Raw genomic sequence first — 19,452 nt, 5'->3', positions numbered from 1 at the left:
ACCTTTTTCAGTTTAAAGCCATTTCCCCTTGTCCTATCATCACATGTCCTTCAAAAATGTCCCTCTCCATCTTTCTTGTCTACCCTCTTAGACCCTGAAAAGCTGCTGTAAGGTCTTCCTGAGGCCTTCTCCAGGCTGAACAATCCCCACTCTCTCAGTCAGTTTTATTGACTTTGACTTAATCCCCACATGATGGACTTCAGATTAGCTCACTGCTTAAACAAATGAGTCCTGCATTAATTTTTCAAAATCAACTAATTGTTCTAAGAAAGCCATTTCTTTCAAAAAGTGACTTAAACACTTTGAACCACATTTGTAATTGCATTTGAGATCCTAAAAGCATCTAATGAATTGGGAATGTCAGAGCTTCCCCACTACAAGATTAAAACAAACATGAATTTATTATATAAACCTACTAAATAATACCTGAAGCAACTAAAACACCTGTAACTGCTAAAAGATAAACCTTGTAAAATTATGACCTATAGTTTCACTCAAACATTAAAACAGGCTCCACCCTAAAGGAGCACTTTGAAAGCTCTTCAGCACAGATTTTCACTTCAGAGACTGTGATCTTTGAATCTGTCATTACTATCCCACATAGACCTTTAGCTTGGAAGCCACTTCACAGGAAATCTTCTTAAGATCTTTTTGACAAGTGTATTTGTTGTAATTTCTTCCATTCCTCCCTGGTACAAGGGAGTCCGAAGTGATCAAAGGAGTAAAAGGAACCCTTTGTCACAAGGCAAGGAAACCCTCAGCTCTGCAGCTCACTTGCACATCTGCAAGCTGCCAAGAGTGTCCCAGCTGGAGTAAGAAAGGCTGTGCAGGAGGGACACAGCTTTTCCATCTCCTTGCCTCCTCACCTTCCTGGAGCCACCAGTGTCCTGATCCTGGGGCAGGAGTGGCAGCAAAGGGCACCAGCTATGAGATGTCAGCAGTTGTGCTCAACCAACACACCTGCTGCAGGTCTAGACACACAGGTGAGACTTCTCTACTTCCAACTGGGCACACTTTGGGCACTTGACCCCAGAATGAGATTCCAGCTATCTTAACACATTGATGACCATGTGCACGGGTTCAGGAAACATGGAATTCAATTTTCTTCCACCATCTTCTTTGGCTTTGTGGTTACAAAGTAATGCTTCTATCAGCTCCTAAAGGAAAATTTGTTGAAACACAGAGCTGGGAATTCTTAGAAGAGTTTCTAATTTCCTATCATTTTCCACAAGCTTAAACCCACTGGAAACAGTGTTAAACAGTGTTAAACAGCTTTACTAAGATTTTGAAAGAGTAAAGATTACTAACATTTATATTTCCGAATGGAAGACATTAACTAAGATAGTAACAACAGACTGCCATATTTGATCATCCATGGTATCTGTGGATATTAGACTTTATGTTAGTTTCTTAAACTTAAAAATTGATGTGTATTTTCAACCATATCTGGCCTTCAAAACAGCTTCAGCAATTTTTTTTATGTAACCGCATATATCTGTATGTTTATACAGTTATACTGCAGATAGTATCCAACAGATCTGAGCCACAAAGAGGGCAACAGCCAATAAAAATCCCCCCACAGCAGACAAATTCAAACATAGAATGCAGTAACACAGAAGAAGTCTTGCTGTGTGGACACCTTGGTGCCTTTCTAAATCAAAATGCACATCCACTGCTTAGCTGAAGAACTGACCTAAATCCAAGAGCTGTGAGTACAGCAGGCTTCCTAAATATGGGTGTGATGCTCTGTGCACTTCTGAAGGTAATCTGGGATAAATAAATTGAGGCACTATTACTGTAGGACAGCAAGACCAAAGTAATGCTCTCTAGTAATTCTCCAATGTTCACAACAATAGCAGCAAAATAATCAAGTTTTCTGACAGGTATCAAAAAGAACATTAGAAGAACACGCAGTTGCTCCTAGCACAGCTTTAATACTGGAAATCATTTTCTATACTGTTACACTGGATAAATATATTAGTAAATATATTAGCTAGCGTTCAAAAAACAGGAAACTTTTTGAAGTTCAGAACAAAAGCATATATAAAATTCACAAGATACACAAGATATTACTCTAAAGGACAAATTAAGAGCCCATTTGAATTAAACCAAACTAGACAAACGGGAAAGGTGTTTCATAAAATAAGGCAACAGGGACAGCATTCATTTTCCCTATAAGTCAAAATGCCATTACTATTACAAACGATGCAGAAATTATATCAGGAAAATAGCATGTGACCTGAGCACAGCAGCTGAACAGTGTCAGTTCCTGCTGCCTACATCCACTGCTTGACCCTCTGTATTGTACATGAACCCTGGCCAGTCTGCAATTCCAGTGGACACCAACCTCCTTGCAGACCTTGGGCCACAGCTACCAGCTTGGCCTACCTATAATGGATGTCCTACCAATTCTGCACATTCCTTACAAAAATTAATCCCACCCAGTCTGGAGAGATTGTGAGAGATACACCATTGCACAGAGTCAATTAAGGTGAGATACCTATGTTTACCAGGATTAGACTAAGGAAAAGGAAACCTGCAGCCCATCAGAGGTTATGTTTCCATACTAATTTTATTTGAGGGTAACTGTGTGATTTTGCTTGCTCAATGTGTCATGACACACATAGCACAACTATCACCGAGGTAGTACACTGGATACTGGTATTCACAGGTGGCTCTCTGGCACTTTTATGTAGATTTTCATGAAAAGGGTACAAAAGAGGAGGTAAAAGCACAGCAATATGCACATGGGTAATATGTTAATTTTCTCATTTAGCCCCACCAATTCACCTCAGCCTTGATATGCATCAAGCCCCTTTTTTCTCTTCTATGCCTTTCTTGATGAGAGGCTGACAGCCCCATTTTAGAGAGGTAGTTTTCTGCTTAGGGTAAATACTCACTAGGAACAAGCATTAGAGTAGACATTATTTCACTTATTGCCCAAGAGAGCACTTAAGCTTATTTCTTGAATAGTGAAAGGCTAATATACTGCTTAAACACAACATTGATAACTGAGATGCTTTCCTTCACATATATTTTATGTTGTTACTTGTTTGGCAGTAAAACATAAGTTCATATTTAGCAAGGCACTTAGGCCACATTTTGTTAAAATATATATATACCCCTGAGAAAAATGACTTATACTCTCTCCATATGAAAAATTGCTCTGCAATACCAAAAAATTGACAGAAGCAAAAATCAAGTACTGATCTGAAGGAATGGCAAGCTTGTACCAGAACATGACAATCCAACTTAGACACTGCTGTTCTGCATAGGTAAATGTGTGCACTATTGGAGGTGTATGGAAGATGTCTTTGGACCTGTCATCAGCACAGAACTGTTCCATCACAGCAGGCTGCCACAATGTGTACACCACCAAATTTCCTACAGCATTGAGCTGTGGGATTTCTGCAGAAGAAAAATTTTGGTCCTTCACAAATGCCATCAGGAAATCCAAAATGGAGCTCAAGCCTAACAAAAGGCTGAAAGGTTGAAAATAGGGCACAGAAGAGGATAAACAGGACTGTAATAAGAAAACTGGATTTGTACACTTATTATTTTTATAAAAGATACACTACAAGCTCATATTGACCTATAACACTGCAGTCTTCTTGTTCTTCATTTTTCTATTTATTCAAGCAAAGACACTTTTCCAATACAGAGACCAAATACTGTTTCTGCACATCCACAGGGATAAAAGGAATAACTAGCGTTACACTCTGACAAATGGAACATATTACTCCATGAACACAAGTTCAGAAGTTACACACAAGGAACTTAACAGGGCTAGAATATCTTAGGAATGCCTTGGAAAAGGCACAACACATTTGCATGCATCCTAACTGAATAAACCACTCAAGCAGCTTTATCTACCAGCTTTTCCTAGATTGCTCACTTATCAGTTGATTACCAAGTAACCAAATGGCTTAGCAAAAGGGAAAAAAAAAAGAAAAAAAAAGAAGCCAAAGAAAGCCAAGGGAAAACTTCCAACCTTGCTTCTGAAGAAGTACTGGCAAATACTGAAATTGACTTGCTTTTATTGTTAGCTGCTTAAAAATAATATGTATCCATTAACAACCTACTTAAACAGAAGCAGGGATGGAAGAAACTAATCTGTACTGATCACACTTAGGATTTTTTTCCAAATATGATTTAAGAGTCCACCTTGGATCGAGTGTGGTATTTAATACAGAATCATTTGACCAATCTACTGCACAGAGACAGAATAATCCAGTAAATATTTTTCTGTCTAAGCATTAGTAGGATATTTGAAATATGATTATTTAAGCCTCATGATACTGAAGTTTCTAATAACAAATATAAGGCATAATTATATCTAAAGCTAACATTAATTTTGTACTTAAATCTGTGGCTTGCTCTCTACTTGCTAAGGTTCCAATATCGAGCCCTCTACCACTATATTTCTCTGGCAAACTTGTTCCATCTTACAGGGTTGGTTATTTTTTCAATTACCAAGGCAAAGAATTCACCTGCTTCCTTAAAGTACAGCCAATGAATCTTTCTTGTAATGGTCAATTATGAAAATATTCACTTTTCATTTCATGATAAACTAGACATTTATGTCCCTGTCATGACTGCTTCCTGTGGAAAAAAGAAGGGTGCTTCACAGGTTGTGATGAAGAAGAACAAACCAGAAAAAAAAGTTTCTTTTCCTCCACCTTCTTCATGATTCTTTCCTTTGTTTTCCTCTTTTTTTTATTTAATTCTTTTTTTCCATGTCACTGACTTAACCTTACACATTTTAATGCAGCTGACAAATAAAAAATTTCTTATGTAAAAAATATTTCATAATCTCATGTGCTAATAAAATGTAAAAATCAACATGAAAACATATCTTATGTCAATGAATAATCATAATTACTGTCTTAGCTTACCTAAGAAAGACCTGATTGAAGAGGGTCATAAATTGATCCAATTTCACAGCCTACACAGGCTTTCTGGTGGGGTTTTTGGTTTTTATTTGTTTTAAGAAACACATCACTATAGTCCACTTAAAATAAGACCCATCAAGCCAAAGAGTCTGAAAAAGCAACAGGAATTTCTGCAGTAGTTGGCAGTAACCCACAGCCTAGCGCACTGCCACCAATATTAGCATTTAGCTTTCTCAGACTTGGTTTGTTCACAGTTATATTTCACCATACTCACTAGAACTAGCCAATTGTGAATTGGTTGCCTAGAAAAATCTAAAGTATGACAGGTAAGAGCTGCAATCACTTCATTTAAATAATATTCAAGCGTCACTCCATGTACACCTTTTGATGCATTAAAATAACAACCTTAATCTTATGTGCACTAGGATCAGATCACCCAGCGGACACTGGGAATTCAAACTGCCATAAAAAACTGTGCTCTGCAGACAGTGGCACCCTTTCCAGAGGTTCTCTGAGGGAAGTTTTAATTTGTGCTTTGGGCCTCATGGCAGCCCTACTAGCAAAGGTGCCCTGGGGACATGCTGAATTCATATTGCTGTGACATGCAGCCATGTGTGTGTGCAGAGGCCACACTAGTCACAGGTAAGACGGATAAATCAAATGGTAGCATCCCCCCATCAGCTTTTCTATTATCTGCCCCACTTTGTGCAAATTTCCTCCAGCTTCCCCAACACCTCTTGCTTTGCCGTTCTTCCTCAATACATGGGATGGGGATTTGTCAAAGTCAATGAGCACTTTATTATAGTGAGAGTGCTCAGTAATGAACAATTCAGCAATTTAATGAGATTCTGTAGATCTGTCTCCAGCCTGTCCATCAAGTTTCACTTCTATAAAGCACCCTGACACTAATCCTCTGGCATACCCAATCTTCACCCTGGGCTGAATATTAGATTCTTCCATGGTATATTGCATTACCACTATAACCTTAGTAAAAATGATGAACTTAACTACACTTGAGGCAATATAGCTGGTCTGATTTGATTTTCTTCTATTGGGTTGACTATGAGGGAATTACTTATTTACTAAGATAAAGAAAGAAACCAGTTTCTTATTGCCTTCTGAATGCCCAAATTGGTAAATATTTATATGTGTCTTTTAATCCATTCTGGGAACCTGGAATATTTATAAATATATATTTATTCCTGGTTTTACAAACTGAATTAAAAAGATGCATGCACATTTTGCCTGCAGCAGAAACCTAGTTTAAAAAAATTCTTCGGAACAGCAGTAGTAACCTTTAGAGAGGCTATTATGATAACACTCAAATGGACAGTGTGGAGTTTGTTGTCACTCAGAAAGCAGCATACTACCTATCTCTGCCCAGTATACCCTGCAACAGAAACAGAGGCTTTGTCACATTTGCCTCATGAAGTGTTCATTGACTGGAGTGCACACAATTAAGAAAATTACTTCAGAGTCTGAGTCTTGCAGAACAGGACAGTTAGGATTTGAACACTCCCACTTCCCAAACATCATTATAGCAGGTTTGGAGCGAGTATTAAGTTATATTTGTATGGATTCCCACACAAACTCTTCTAGCAAAAGTATACCCAAGCATGTAGCTAGGGGATTCCACTGGCTCTGCAGAGAAATGATGATGAAACCCAATCAGCCAATCATCCATGCTCCATGCATAAACTTGTACATCAAAATTTACTTCTGATAAAGGGAATATGGGCTGGGACTCCAGAGTAGTGTGCCTTAAAAACCTAAACCAAACACAACCCATCATCATGTGTAGTGTCTTTCAGATTCTGCTGTACAGGCATCCTCCAGGGACTAGGAAAGGAAAAAGTCAAATTTCATTTGGGTATTTGCAGAAAATATCACCTTTGTAACATACTCTATAATGTAAAGCCTCAAAATTTTGGAAAAAAATATGCCTGCTACATAACTGAAGGGTTATGTTACATCTCCATGCTGGTTAACCTGACAGTTTTATTTTTTAAAGAATAAATATTTTATTCTGCATGACATTATTCATCCACAGAATGTAAAGCATCCCACTGATGAATATACACTTTACACTTGGAGAAATTGATAGCATCCAAATGTAGTTATCTCCTTAGAATAATCCAAAGGATAAACAGATAATAAATAGGTAATAGAGGTTGAAAAATAAATCGGTTTTCTGAATCACAGTCTTTTCTGTTGGACCAATACAACCCACTTCCTAAAAGGAATGCAAAGATTTCTTTTCAGCAAGTTTCCTTCTACCTTGAAATACACTGAAATACTTTCCTCTCTAAAACATGACAGCAAAAACGAAACAGAAAGATATCTTTGGGTAATCAATATTACAGAGATTTCCTTCCACTCCACAGTGAATTTTTATAGACATACGATGGGAACATTTCCAAGCACAAATTTTAGTTCAGTTTTTGTGTTTCTCTTAATAGGTTATGTGTTTTCCTCACATTAGGTTTTCTCCCAGCCCATATGCACTAAAGGTCACAACACAATGCTTTTATCTTGTTAATACTTTATGGCTAGCAACTTGGTCCTTTTCTAGATCCAGCTTTTTAAAAGGAAGTGATCTCAGGCTTCTTGCCACAAACCTTCCATAGAAGCTTCCATTCATCTTGGAGCAGTGCTGCCTGTGTGATGATTCCCTCATACACTTCAGGCAAAGTCAGCTGTGGTGGCCCAAACAATTTCAATGACTATTGAAGTTATACAGCTAAATTTGCCTGAAGTGAATGAGAGAGACTACAGAAGCAAGTTTGCCACCAGACTCATGGCACTAGCCTCATCAGTGGCAATTATAATTGAGCTGCATTCATCAGCCATCTCTTCCTATCAAAGAAGTTGGATCTGGAGGAAAATCTCTGTCTGTATTTAAGTAGCAGAAGTTAAACAGCATGACAAATTTCTCTCTCAAACAAAGTAATTGCATTAACACAACACAACATTTTTAGAATTTCGTTTAGAAATTTCCCTCAGTTGTTATTCACAGTTTTTGCTCAAGTGCTTATTCTCCCTCGAGATTGCTCCAGGGTTTCAAAACAACAGATTACTGCTATGGTTTATAGAGTGTCACACATTCTGGTTGTTCACCAATCCCCTTACCTGCCAGATTTGTTCTTCACTGAGTGAAGTGAGTCTATCGCTTTTAAAAACCTCTCGAAGAAGACAGTACGGGAGTGCCAGAACTTCTTCAGGATGACTCTTCAATAGCTCAGAGAGATGTTTTACTAAGAAGCCAATGACTGCATTCTCCAACAAAGTGAGGTTGAAAAGATCCGCAAGCTTGTACAGGTCCAAGTAATTAAAACTATTTAATTCCTAAATGGATGAAGCAAACAAAATACACGTCACAAAAATATCCCAAACATGAAACAGAGAATATAATAATACGCAGGTCGCAGATAATGAAAAAAGGTTATTTTTTTGGAGCTGTGGAGAAGGAAGGCACTATAACTTGAAGTTAGTTAACACAGCCTCATTCAAAATGTATATGTGGTACTACTGCATATGCAAATATATATGATAGTACTAATTTATATTGCAACTCCTGAGGTTATATATGCATAAAGAATCTGTAAGAAATATGAATTAGTACATAATATAATAAACCAGCATGATTTACACTGTATGACAAGAGCTCACAGGAGCTAACAAGTAGATTAAAAAAATGCATTTTTTTAACTACAATGATTTATTACAAAGCAATTGTTTGTTCATTATTTACTGTTTTGATTGAACTAGAGCATCTGTACCACAACTTTTTGTTCTATGAAACCTCCCAAAATACAAGATGTTGAGCTACATTTTATTACGTATGAATTTTTCTTCATTGAACGAATGAACCCTTTTTTTTCTGCAATCACTATCATCAAAATATAGTGGACTCTGGCTTCTCTCTCTCCTTCTAGCAGCTGAAAATGTGTAGCTCAAGGCAGAAAGCTTTGCCCATCCTGCTAAGAGATGACCAATATTTATGGGCTAACGTTTTCAACTTGGCATCCCTCATAAATTAGTACCTAGACAACTAAGTACCGCTGTTCCAGACCACACTGCTCCCTTCAGGGAACAGGCCAAGATTTCACCTCTATTAGACAAAAGTACCCAGGGCACCTGGGAAATAATAATCATGTTTACCCATTTTCTCTGTTCTTGCTGCATGCTCACACCTCTATTGCTCTCTCCTCCGCAATCCCGGTTCTCATCTTCCAATTTAGCGCATTGCTCCCTATCAGCCGCCTTCCCCTTGACCAGCCCCATGTGTGAGAATGACAAGGAGCCTCGTCAGTCTCACTTTGCTGGTGAGTTAACACGGGGACTGGAGCAAGGAAGAGAAACAGACTAAATTAAGTCAATTTCACTTTCACTGCTCTGCTGGATGGAATGGCAGCACCAAATGAAACTGACAAGAAATCTTGTAAATGTCAAATGAGCTGCACGGCTGGCAGATAGAGCAGAGCAACAGGGAAGATGGGAAAGTGCGAAGAGGGGTTTTTTTGGAATGTTTTATGGACTACATCTTGAACGTGTGAATTGGGTGCCTGTCCCGATGACTGTGGAGCTGTTTATGCATATGCAATGGAGAGTGGAGAAAGAATTTTTTAACCTGCTTAGAGGAGTCAGTACTAGAGGAAATGGAATCAAATTCCTGTGGAGGTTCCTGCTTGTTACATAATCTCCCAGTCTGAACAGTTCACCTTCCCCAGTAGAGTTGTACACTAAAGATAAATCTTACTCATTATCTACTTAGATTTCTGCATAAGAGCTTCCCATTGTTTTTCTTGGAAGAACAAAGTTCTTTACATTGTCAGAACAAGCACTAACAGCCATCATCCCAAAAGCCACAGCTATTCTAGGGTCAGCCCCTCCCCACATTAACACAGAGGGGGTAAGAATAAATCTGCAGTTGCAGAAAGAAAGATAAAAGAATGAATTCTACACAAAAAGTATCTGGTCTTTATGCATGCTTGGTGATTTAGTATCTTCAGATCACAGATGGCACCTCACAACCCCACTCCTGTGATGGCCATGCTATGGTGACAACAACGCATAGGAGTCTAATCCAAGCAAACATCGCAGTATTTGACAAGCAACAACCATAGTTTATTGTCTCTGGCTCAGAAAACTATCTTTTCAAAGAACTCACTGATTGAATAAATCCCAAATGTCAGAAAGAAATTTAGAAGAGCTCAGCATGTATTTATTGAGCTCTTTTGTTGTCAATGGCTATGTCTAGGGACATAAATAAATAAATAAATAATCAAGCACTGTGAGCTGAGGATCAACAGTCCCAGTAAATATGTGCCTGATCAAACCCCACTAAGTGGTGGTTGAGAAGGAGAGGTGGCTTTTAGCAGACTTCAGAGGAGGAAAATACTGGAGATAACATAACAGGATCCTTATTAGAGAGAATCAGTAATGAGACACACAAATGCAATCCACCCCTGAAAAATCTTCACATTTTCAGTGAAATCGGAAAGACACTGGTATGCCTTCATTTTAGGTTTGGGTATTTTTCATGAGCTCCAAACTCCCCTATCCTCTTAAATCAGAAGCAATCAAAGTTGTTTTTATGAAAGCTGTCTTACAGTTGAAGAGGTCAAATATACTTATGGATGTATAAATAAAATTTCACCAGTTATTTGTACTACATGTAGTGACTTATTTCAGATGCTTGTTTATGTATGTGGGTTGGTTTTTTGGGGAGGGGGGGTTATGTGTTTACTTATTTTCATTGCTGCGTTTCAGATGATTTTGATGCTTCCTAACATAACATGTTAGTTACCTGCTGAAATTACAGTCTACTTGTCAATGAATACTGAAAGTGTGTTTTGTTAAAAGTGGCCTTGGCCTGGAATCAGTAATGTTCATTTCTGATTTTGTAAGGTTAGAGTTGATCTACAGGTTTGTATTTCACAGACAAAGAGGCAAATATTTCATTAGGTTTTACAAATGAAAATCAGGTTCATACAATACTATACACTACTGCCTCAGTTATGATCTTAGAAGGCAAAAATGTCACAATGAGATTGTTCAATGTATACCCCAGATCACATAACTTTGCTCTTACAAGCGGTAAAATTTCAAAAAACAGTCTAAAATGAAGTATATAAAATTAGCTGCAAGAAAAATGCACCTTATCTTCTAGCTTTAAAAAAGTCCCACAGGAAGGATCAAAGCAATCACTGTCAGCTCAATCTCATTTGAATAAATTTTTCATGCTAAAATCTTAATTGAATTAAAAACTTTGGTAAATGGTGAAATAGGTTACTAAACAGGAAATTTAGGTGTGTTCATCAGTAAGAGTACTGGCAGTCTCTGCTTTCCACAGATTTTATTATATTGCATTAACTGAGCAACTACAAAATTTTGAAGTAGTGTGTGACTTTCTTGTGGTACTATATTGCAGTATATGTTCTTTGAAAACAGGCATTACAAACCAGGCTTATGTAAATTTTTGAAACTTTTAACCCCCTTTTTATTAACTTTTATGTGTATGCCGCTTTTCTTTTTTGAACTGAAGGATGAAATATGGACACAAGCAGAACTGTCACTAAGAGCTGAAGATAGTGATCTTATCTTTTCCAATATGATGCATGTTACACTGCTGAAACACATTCAGGCTAAGAAAATATGTATAAATTTACAGGTACAGCGCTTAAAACTAAGTTGAAATAGTTCTGAAATCTCACTGTAAACTCAAACCAATTTAGTAAATTGTCCAAATTATTTATCAGTGTCTACTTCTAAAATAAGAAACTACCTTAGATCCCCCATGCATTCTACTTAGTGTGCATCCCCCCACTGAAGCAAGGGAATCTATAACTCCACACTAAGGGTCTTCTGATTCAGTAGTACCAACCTTTAGATGCCAAACCAATTCAACAATGAGCTGACATTTAAAAGCCTCATAAAAGAAAATATATTCTACAAACAAACATAATCTGAAAGATGACAAACATTAAATATTCAAAATAAATGATGTGACATGTGATATTTTGATACAGAGGTGTATTTCAATATAGAGATATGATAAATTGTCAAACAGGAAAAATAGATATAAACATTGTGTTTAAGTTGCTTCCAAAACCATCTTTATTTGTTCGTTTCTTAAAGAATAATTGCCTTGCACAAGCCACAGAAAAGGATGTAACAGATTGATAAATTAGAGTTAATCATAACCAAGTACACAGCAGACTACAATACACCTCTATTCCTGTGCTTCGTGTTATAAATAGCAGAAAAAGCACAAGGAGAACTAAGGGGAAAGAATGCATTTCTTTATGACCTTATTTGAAAGATAAACTCCTTGGGGAAATACAATTTATTCAGATTATCAAGACCCTGCTGTGCAAATCTACAGTCTGGGAGCACACTATGGAGATCAAACAATATTTACTTTATTCTGTTGGGTATAAAAGCTTTTAATGAATGCATAATTAAAACAGCAAAAGTATATACAGCTTTAGAATTCCACTGCCAAGCCAAGCCATTAATATCCAAAGTACCGTAACCAGTTGTAACTCCACCTGCTTCCTAGATTACAATACTGTTATAAATCAAGGAATTAAATGACTAGCCCTGCTGCTGTAGCAGGGAGGAGTTGCATGGTGACACTATTTCCCCCTTTTCTAAAATGGGTTCAGCCTCTTTAAAGCAAAAAAAAAAAAAACCAACCCCAAGCGTGAGGTCTCTGAGAGAGGGACATATTCAAAATCCTTAAGCAGCATGGGTCTTGACCCTACACCTCCAGGTTCTCTGCCACATTAAACACTATGAACCAGCTGCACCATTCAGAAAAAATCCTTGACAAAAATCATAGCAAAGATGGACCCTAAATAGATCAGGCATAGTAACAAAATGAAAAATTGTAATGAGAAAAAAGGGGATCAACACCATTTTAAGATAAAAGAAAATCAGTTCTGCTCGGTCTAGCTGTTTCTTTGTATATCAAAGGTTTTAGTTTTGCAAAACCTCACACATTTACTTAAGAACTAACAGACCAGGCACACACTCAACAGCACAGCAACAGACACAAACATTTCATAATAAGCATAAGCACAAAAAGTATATTTTAGATCTTATTTGAAATTTGTCTCTGTTAAACACCAAAGTCATCCAAGTGAGCCATTAGAAGCATTTTGCTGAAGGCTGGTCACAGTGGAACAGCTGGCCCAGAATTTTTCGATGTACTAAACTGATTACTCTTATTATGAAATAAGTGCAGGCTGCAGATGTGTTTATATACAAAGTAAAAGATGGCTTTAAGTGACTCATTTATACAATTAATTTTTCTGATAGATCACTGTTTTCTCACCACTTCCTGTAATTCTTGAATTTGTTTTCTCCTTTGAGCATGAAAAGGTAATTTGCATCCTTGCTGCTATTTCAAAGTAGGTCTAGAGCTAAGTAAAAGACCAACAATATCAAAACATTTCAGCCCTATTATTTTTCCTTTATCCTATGAGAATTCATTTCCCTTCTCACTTATTGTTTTTCTATATCCGCTCAGTTCTCAGGTTTAATCCTGCTGGCTGGTGCTAGTGAGAATCCACTTTGAAGGCACAGAGGAGGCCTGTGAGCTTCACAAGCACAGAGGAAAGACATGACATTCTCAGATTGCTCATGTGACGACACCAATGTGTGGTATTCAAAAAAAGAAAGTGAAACATGCCATATGTAAAACTAAAAAAAGAAAACATTTTCTAGAAGCTCAGCTTGATCTACATTATTAAATAGTACAAATATCTTCAACTGCAAATCCAATTAAATATTTTAGGTGACACTGATTATATATAACTTTTATAATCTGCATACACAATTATGTGTATCATGGAAAGAAATAAAAAAATGGAATATTAAGACTACACAGTTAAATTAGTACCAGTGGAAGAACTACAGGTAAGGTTCTGCAGAGGTTTCAATAGCTGCTTTCTCTTGGTTATCAGATGCTGCAATAAATTTTTTTAAAATTATTTTAAGTGTCCCTGGCATAGGAACCCCCTAAATGAAAAGTCTGACATCTTACCAGCTACTCCTGGTAATATAATTGTAGCCATATATTGTATTTAGCAAATAAAAGTACAGGGATGAAGGAACATGGAGACCCTTGACCTGGCACTTTTCTATCATTTCACACAGTAGAAGCACAAAGCAAGGATTTGACGAGATTTATCAACACTTACCATTTTTGCCAATTATGGGAGCTTGCTTCTTCTTCAAAAATGTTGTGAGGAATAACATTTCTCATACACATTCATATATTCTTTACTCCAGCAGAAATCACAGAATATAGTCTCTACAGATGATTTATCATTTTACATTTTTGCTAGCTCTTTGGAATTACTACAGTGTAACATGAAAGCTGAAAACTACTTGGCTAATGCATCAACAAGCAGTAGTTTTTTATGGTAAGTGTTCTCATTTCTTTGTTTTTGTTGCTAATATTGACAAATCCAGAAACTGTTGTCCCTTAGAAACCCAAAGCTTACAGGAGAGCAGCCAAAATAAATAATTACAAACCAGAAGAAGAAAAAAGCTAGGACTGTATGATACTATGACTTCCTTTTTTTTTTTATTTTTGTTTACAGGCTTCTATTTAAGGCCATGAGAATACAGAAGTGGGAGTCTATTCCTCTACTAGGCCACAAACTCATCAAAACATCTTCAGCATAAATTAAGAAAGATCCATCTTGTTCCAAACTAGTATTACAAGAAGGCTCCGCTGATTTTGAGACTCCATCTCCTAATTTCATTTAATTTACTCAAACAGTTTATATACCTTTGTTTCTGTGCCAAAATGATCTTTTAGATTTAACAGCACAATGTTTCTCCCTGATCCCTCCACTCAGTATTTACTCCCTTGACATATTTACAGAAAACAATGATATTCCTCCTCAGCCTTCATTTTAGTAGACTAAAACAAGAAAAGGTCTTCTAATCTCCTCATGTACAGTAGGCCTTCCTCATCATCTTAGCTGACCTTTTCTACACCTCTCACAGTTTTGATTTCACTTACTCTTCTGCATGGACAAACTCTTCCCAGTACTCCTGATTTTTCAGCAGTACCTTGTAAAATGGCATTAATACTTCCTTAGCTATATAAATTAACTTGTATGAAAGTCAAACTGCCTTTTTCTTGATGCCATGACATTAGTAGCTCTTAGTAGCTCATATGATATAATACATGAAAAGTCTCTGTGAACTTGGTCCTCAAGTGAGACACAGAAACAGTCACTCAGAAACAGCCACTCTGGCAGGCAAGACAGAACTAATGCAACATATTACAAATGGGAATTATGATGCAATAGATTCTACTGAGGATGCTCAGAAACTATTTTCCAATCACTTCTTTAATTGCATTCTGTCTTTGAGTAACAGATCTTGTAATTGTCCAGCTCCATACCAGTTACTGGGGGGAAATTATTTCAATTATTATTAAAGACTCGTTTCAAATTGTATCTGGATCAATGGGCTGAGGCTGACAGTATGAGATTTAACAAGGCCAAGTCCTGCACTTTGGCCACATCAACCCCATGCAGCACTACAGGCTGGGGGCTGCAAAACTGTGCAGTGGAAAAGGACCTGGAGGTGCTGCTCAACAGCAGCTGAACATGAGCCAGCAGTGCCCAGGTGGCCAGGAAGGTCAATGGCATCCTGGCCTGGATAAAGAATAGTGTGGCCAGCAGGGCTGGGCAATGTCCCTCTGCTCTCAGCACTGGTGAGGACACAGCTCGAGTGGTGTGTCCAGTTCTGGGTCACTCACTACAAGATATTGAGGGGCTGGAGAGAGTCCAGAGAGGGGCAACAGAGCTGATGAAGGGTGTAGAGAGTGACTGATAGGAAGAGTGGTTGAGAGAGCTGGGGGTGTTTAGCCTGGAGAAAAGGAGGCTTGGGGGTGACTTTATCACTTTCTACAACTGTCGGAAAGGAGGGTGTTGCCAGGTGGAGGTTGGTCTCTTCTCCCAGTGACAGAAGCAATTTCCTCAAGCTGCAGCAGGAGAGGTTCAGGTTGGATACCCGGAAGAATGTTTTCATAGAGAGGGTGGTTAAGCATTGGAACAGACTGCCCAGGGAAGTGATGGAGTCACATTCTCTGGAAGTGTTCAAGAAACAACTGGACATGCCACTTAGCACAATGGTTAATTGACATGGTGCTGTTTGGTTAAAGGTCAGACTCGATCTTGAGGTATTTTCCAACCTTAATGATTTTATGATTCTATTCTGTGAAAAGCAGGTAAATAAATCCTCCTTAATATACCGAAAACCAAAGTCTTAAATCAGTATTAAGTATGAAAACTTTTAGACATAGAAAATAGAAAAAGAAAAATTATTTCTAATTCACAGTACATTAAGGTGCAATTTTTACTCTTAATTCATATCTCCATTACCAGCATGGAGGACAGATGGAGACAGAAAAAAATTAAAAATCAACATTCCTGATATATCTGTTAATAGAGGTATTAGTGTACCTGACAGTTTCCCTCTCCAATGGCTTTTTAAAAATAACTTGCTATTTTGCCAACATTTAATAAGTCAAGCTGAAGTTTTCCAGCTTCAAGATGAATCACTTGAAACCTCTTGAAAACATCCCTAAAAGCATATTATACATTATTAAGAATGAGCCTGACAGGAAAAGACCATTGCTCTTCCATATTAAAAATATCCAGAATAGAAATAGATCATAAGAGTTGCCATCCCTGTGAACAACTTCTACTGGCACCCCTCATTAAGCCTCTAGAAAAATATTTTGGATATGCTCAGTAACACCTTGTTTGAACTTTTCAGTCCAAAATCCCATCACATTTTTAGAAAAGGGTAGCTATAGTGAGTTGGTCATCTAATAACATCAGAGAATTAAACAAATTGCCTAAAATACGTGGAATAACAGGTTATTTAACGCAGATCAATTCAAGTCTCAGAAATGTTTGCAAAAGAACCCAAAGCAACAAAACTTCCTTAGAATTTTAAGGCAGTATTTGACAGTCCATCTGTTGAAACCTGAATCCAATGCAGGATAACTCAATAGTGAGTATAACTTTGATAGACAAAAGTCCTCAAGGAATCCATTTTGATCCAATACTGTTAACAGTTTAATTGAAGTAGTGAATGAAGTTTGGTCTGCAGAGTCTGCAGAAGACTCTGCAAGGACAGCATGAGTATTGTCAGGCTATCTGGGAACCAGTAACATAATATAGAAAATATACCAGGCTCTATTTGGAACAACACTGACAAACCATCAGGAGGCACTAAGAAGCAGTCATAAATAGTAACATCAGTTCTCAGAACAGTGCTGTGGAAAAAAAGAAAAGAAAAAAACCTCACATCATAAAATGCACACCTAGTGCTGCACAATAAAAGAAACAAGCCCTCTTGCTGCTTCAATATTACATTTTAAATCTAATCTTCAATTATTGGTCCCAGTTCTGAAGTCCAAACTTTAGGGATACTTAAAACCTACAGGTTGGAAAACCAACCTTGCAAGATTTCAGGTGTTCAACTTAGTTTTTTAAAGAAAGACTCCTGGAGGATTTGATCTTGAGCAAAGATATTTGTAACATGGAGAAAATAAATGAAAGGAAAAATAGCTCTGACTAAATTTTCAGAAAATAGTTTCTGGTGCATGAATGTAGGATCAGAGCTGCCCTGGACAAGGAACTAGAAAGTACAGGTCTGTTTGCATTGGCTTCATGGGATTATGTACATTTTGCAACTCTGCATTAAAAAAAAATGACTGCAATAAAACTAGTTTTTTTGACAACTGTCTGTACAGGTAAAGAAGGAAATATTTGTGCAATTTGACTGCTGGGATTATAATGGTTTCTCATTCCTCTCAAAAGCAAGAGACTTGTTGCAGCTGCAGGAAGATATGAGAGTACTCAGCAGTTAAAACAACCTGACTGTAAGTATGTGAATGATAAAAAGGCAACATTTCCATTTTATTTGGAAAACCGTTATTTGTTCAGGTATCTCTGTGCTCCTGCAATATCTGACCTCAGCTCAAAAATCACTAAGAATTTTATTTTTGTTGCTCATAGCACTAAACCAAGGCAAATTCTCATTTTACAGAGGAGAAAAAAAAAAGCAGAAGAATAATTTAAAAATATTTCCCATGATACAGAATATACAAAAAAGAGAAACTCAAATGCCTGGAACCTACTCCAGTGCTCTAGTAGCTTGATAATTCCTGTCTTCACCAACTTTAACAAAATTTTAGCTTACATATATCGTTCAGTATATTAGCAAAATGTCTGCAACGTGTATTGTATAGGCATTATACCCCAATTAAAAAAAAAAAAAGCAAACAACAATTCTTTACACCTCTTTCCCCAGATTTATGCAGCGAAAAGAGCATCTATTTTTCCCACAACTAGGAGCAGTGTTATTAGTAGGTTTACAATGTATTAATCAGAACCGATTTCAGGAGATATACAGCATTAAAAGGGATAGTGGTAGGCCATAAATAGACAGAAAAGTAAAAGAATGAGAAAAATCTGGAAGAACCACTGAATTTAAAAAAAAAAATCTGGACATGTGAAGATCAAGAGGAGTTTGCTTGTCTTTCACAGAATCCCAGCATTAACTAGGCTGGAAAAGACCTTTGAGGTTATCAAGTCCAACCTATGAATTAACACCACCCTGTCAACTAGATCAAGGCACTAAGTGCCACATGCAGTCTTTTATAAACACTTCCAGGGACAGTGACTCCACCACCTCCCTGGGCAGCCCATTCCAACAGCAAATCTCTCTTCCTATGAAGCACTGTTTCCTGCCTAAACTTCCTCTGGCACAATTAAGACCGTGTCCTCTTGTCCTGTTGCTGATTGCCTGTGAGCAGAGATGGACCCCCAGCAGGATACAACCTCCTTTCAGGTAGTTGTAGAGTGTGATAAGGTCTCCTCTGAGCCTCCTTTTTTCCCAAGCTAAGCACATTTTAAGCATTATTGACTAGGGATTTATCTGTCATTCTTTTAGTCAGAAATTATTTTAAGTCGGACTTTCAGAAGTAGAAAACCTGGAAAGGGTGAAGGCCAAATGAAAAAAAATGAGCCATGACTCAACATCCAGTTTGATTTCCAACATCTGACCTTCAGTAGTGCTAAACAAGGCACAAGTGCTCCCAAAACTAATACATGTGAATGTTCACATGCTGAAGGTGCCAAGCACAAGTAGGAATGCCTGAGCCTTCAAAGATCATGATAACTCTGGTCCATTTGTTTCTAGCAGTTCTTATCAAGAATAAAAAATAATTCAATCCCTCATTTCCAAATCTCAAACAGCTTACAGTCAGAGTCTCTTGTTTAGCATAAGGCCTTTTTTCCCCACAAAGATAAGAACACTTAATCAATGCACCATACATTTAACACAACCAAATGACAAAATTCTGACTGACATCAAGATTTCACCTTAAAGACATCACCTTTATAAGCTGAACAACTCATTGTAGGCTCAGTTTTAAATATTCACAAGTTCAGATACGCGCCAGGACTTCAATCCTGTAGAGTTTGAAAGGCACCTCTCCAGCATTTCCCTTTAA

The 19,452-nt window shown here is 37.4% G+C and overlaps 1 protein-coding gene across 2 annotated transcripts in view; it reads right to left on the bottom strand.

Moving 5' to 3' along the window:
- The window catches only part of KLHL32 (kelch like family member 32), a 94,596-nt gene that overhangs the window by 31,303 nt on the left and 43,841 nt on the right, over positions 1-19,452 (bottom strand). For both annotated transcript variants that reach the window (XM_005418337.2, XM_031066536.1), the window contains exon 5: positions 8,022-8,237. In XM_005418337.2, coding sequence (XP_005418394.1) covers positions 8,022-8,237 — 216 coding nt within the window. The remainder of the gene's footprint in view (positions 1-8,021; positions 8,238-19,452) is intronic.

Source organism: Geospiza fortis, unplaced genomic scaffold (assembly GCF_000277835.1).
Source record: "Geospiza fortis unplaced genomic scaffold, GeoFor_1.0 scaffold53, whole genome shotgun sequence".
Taxonomy (NCBI): domain Eukaryota; kingdom Metazoa; phylum Chordata; class Aves; order Passeriformes; family Thraupidae; genus Geospiza; species Geospiza fortis.
Note: the sequence above shows the minus strand (reverse complement) of the source record. Positions and strands in the feature narration are given on the sequence as shown.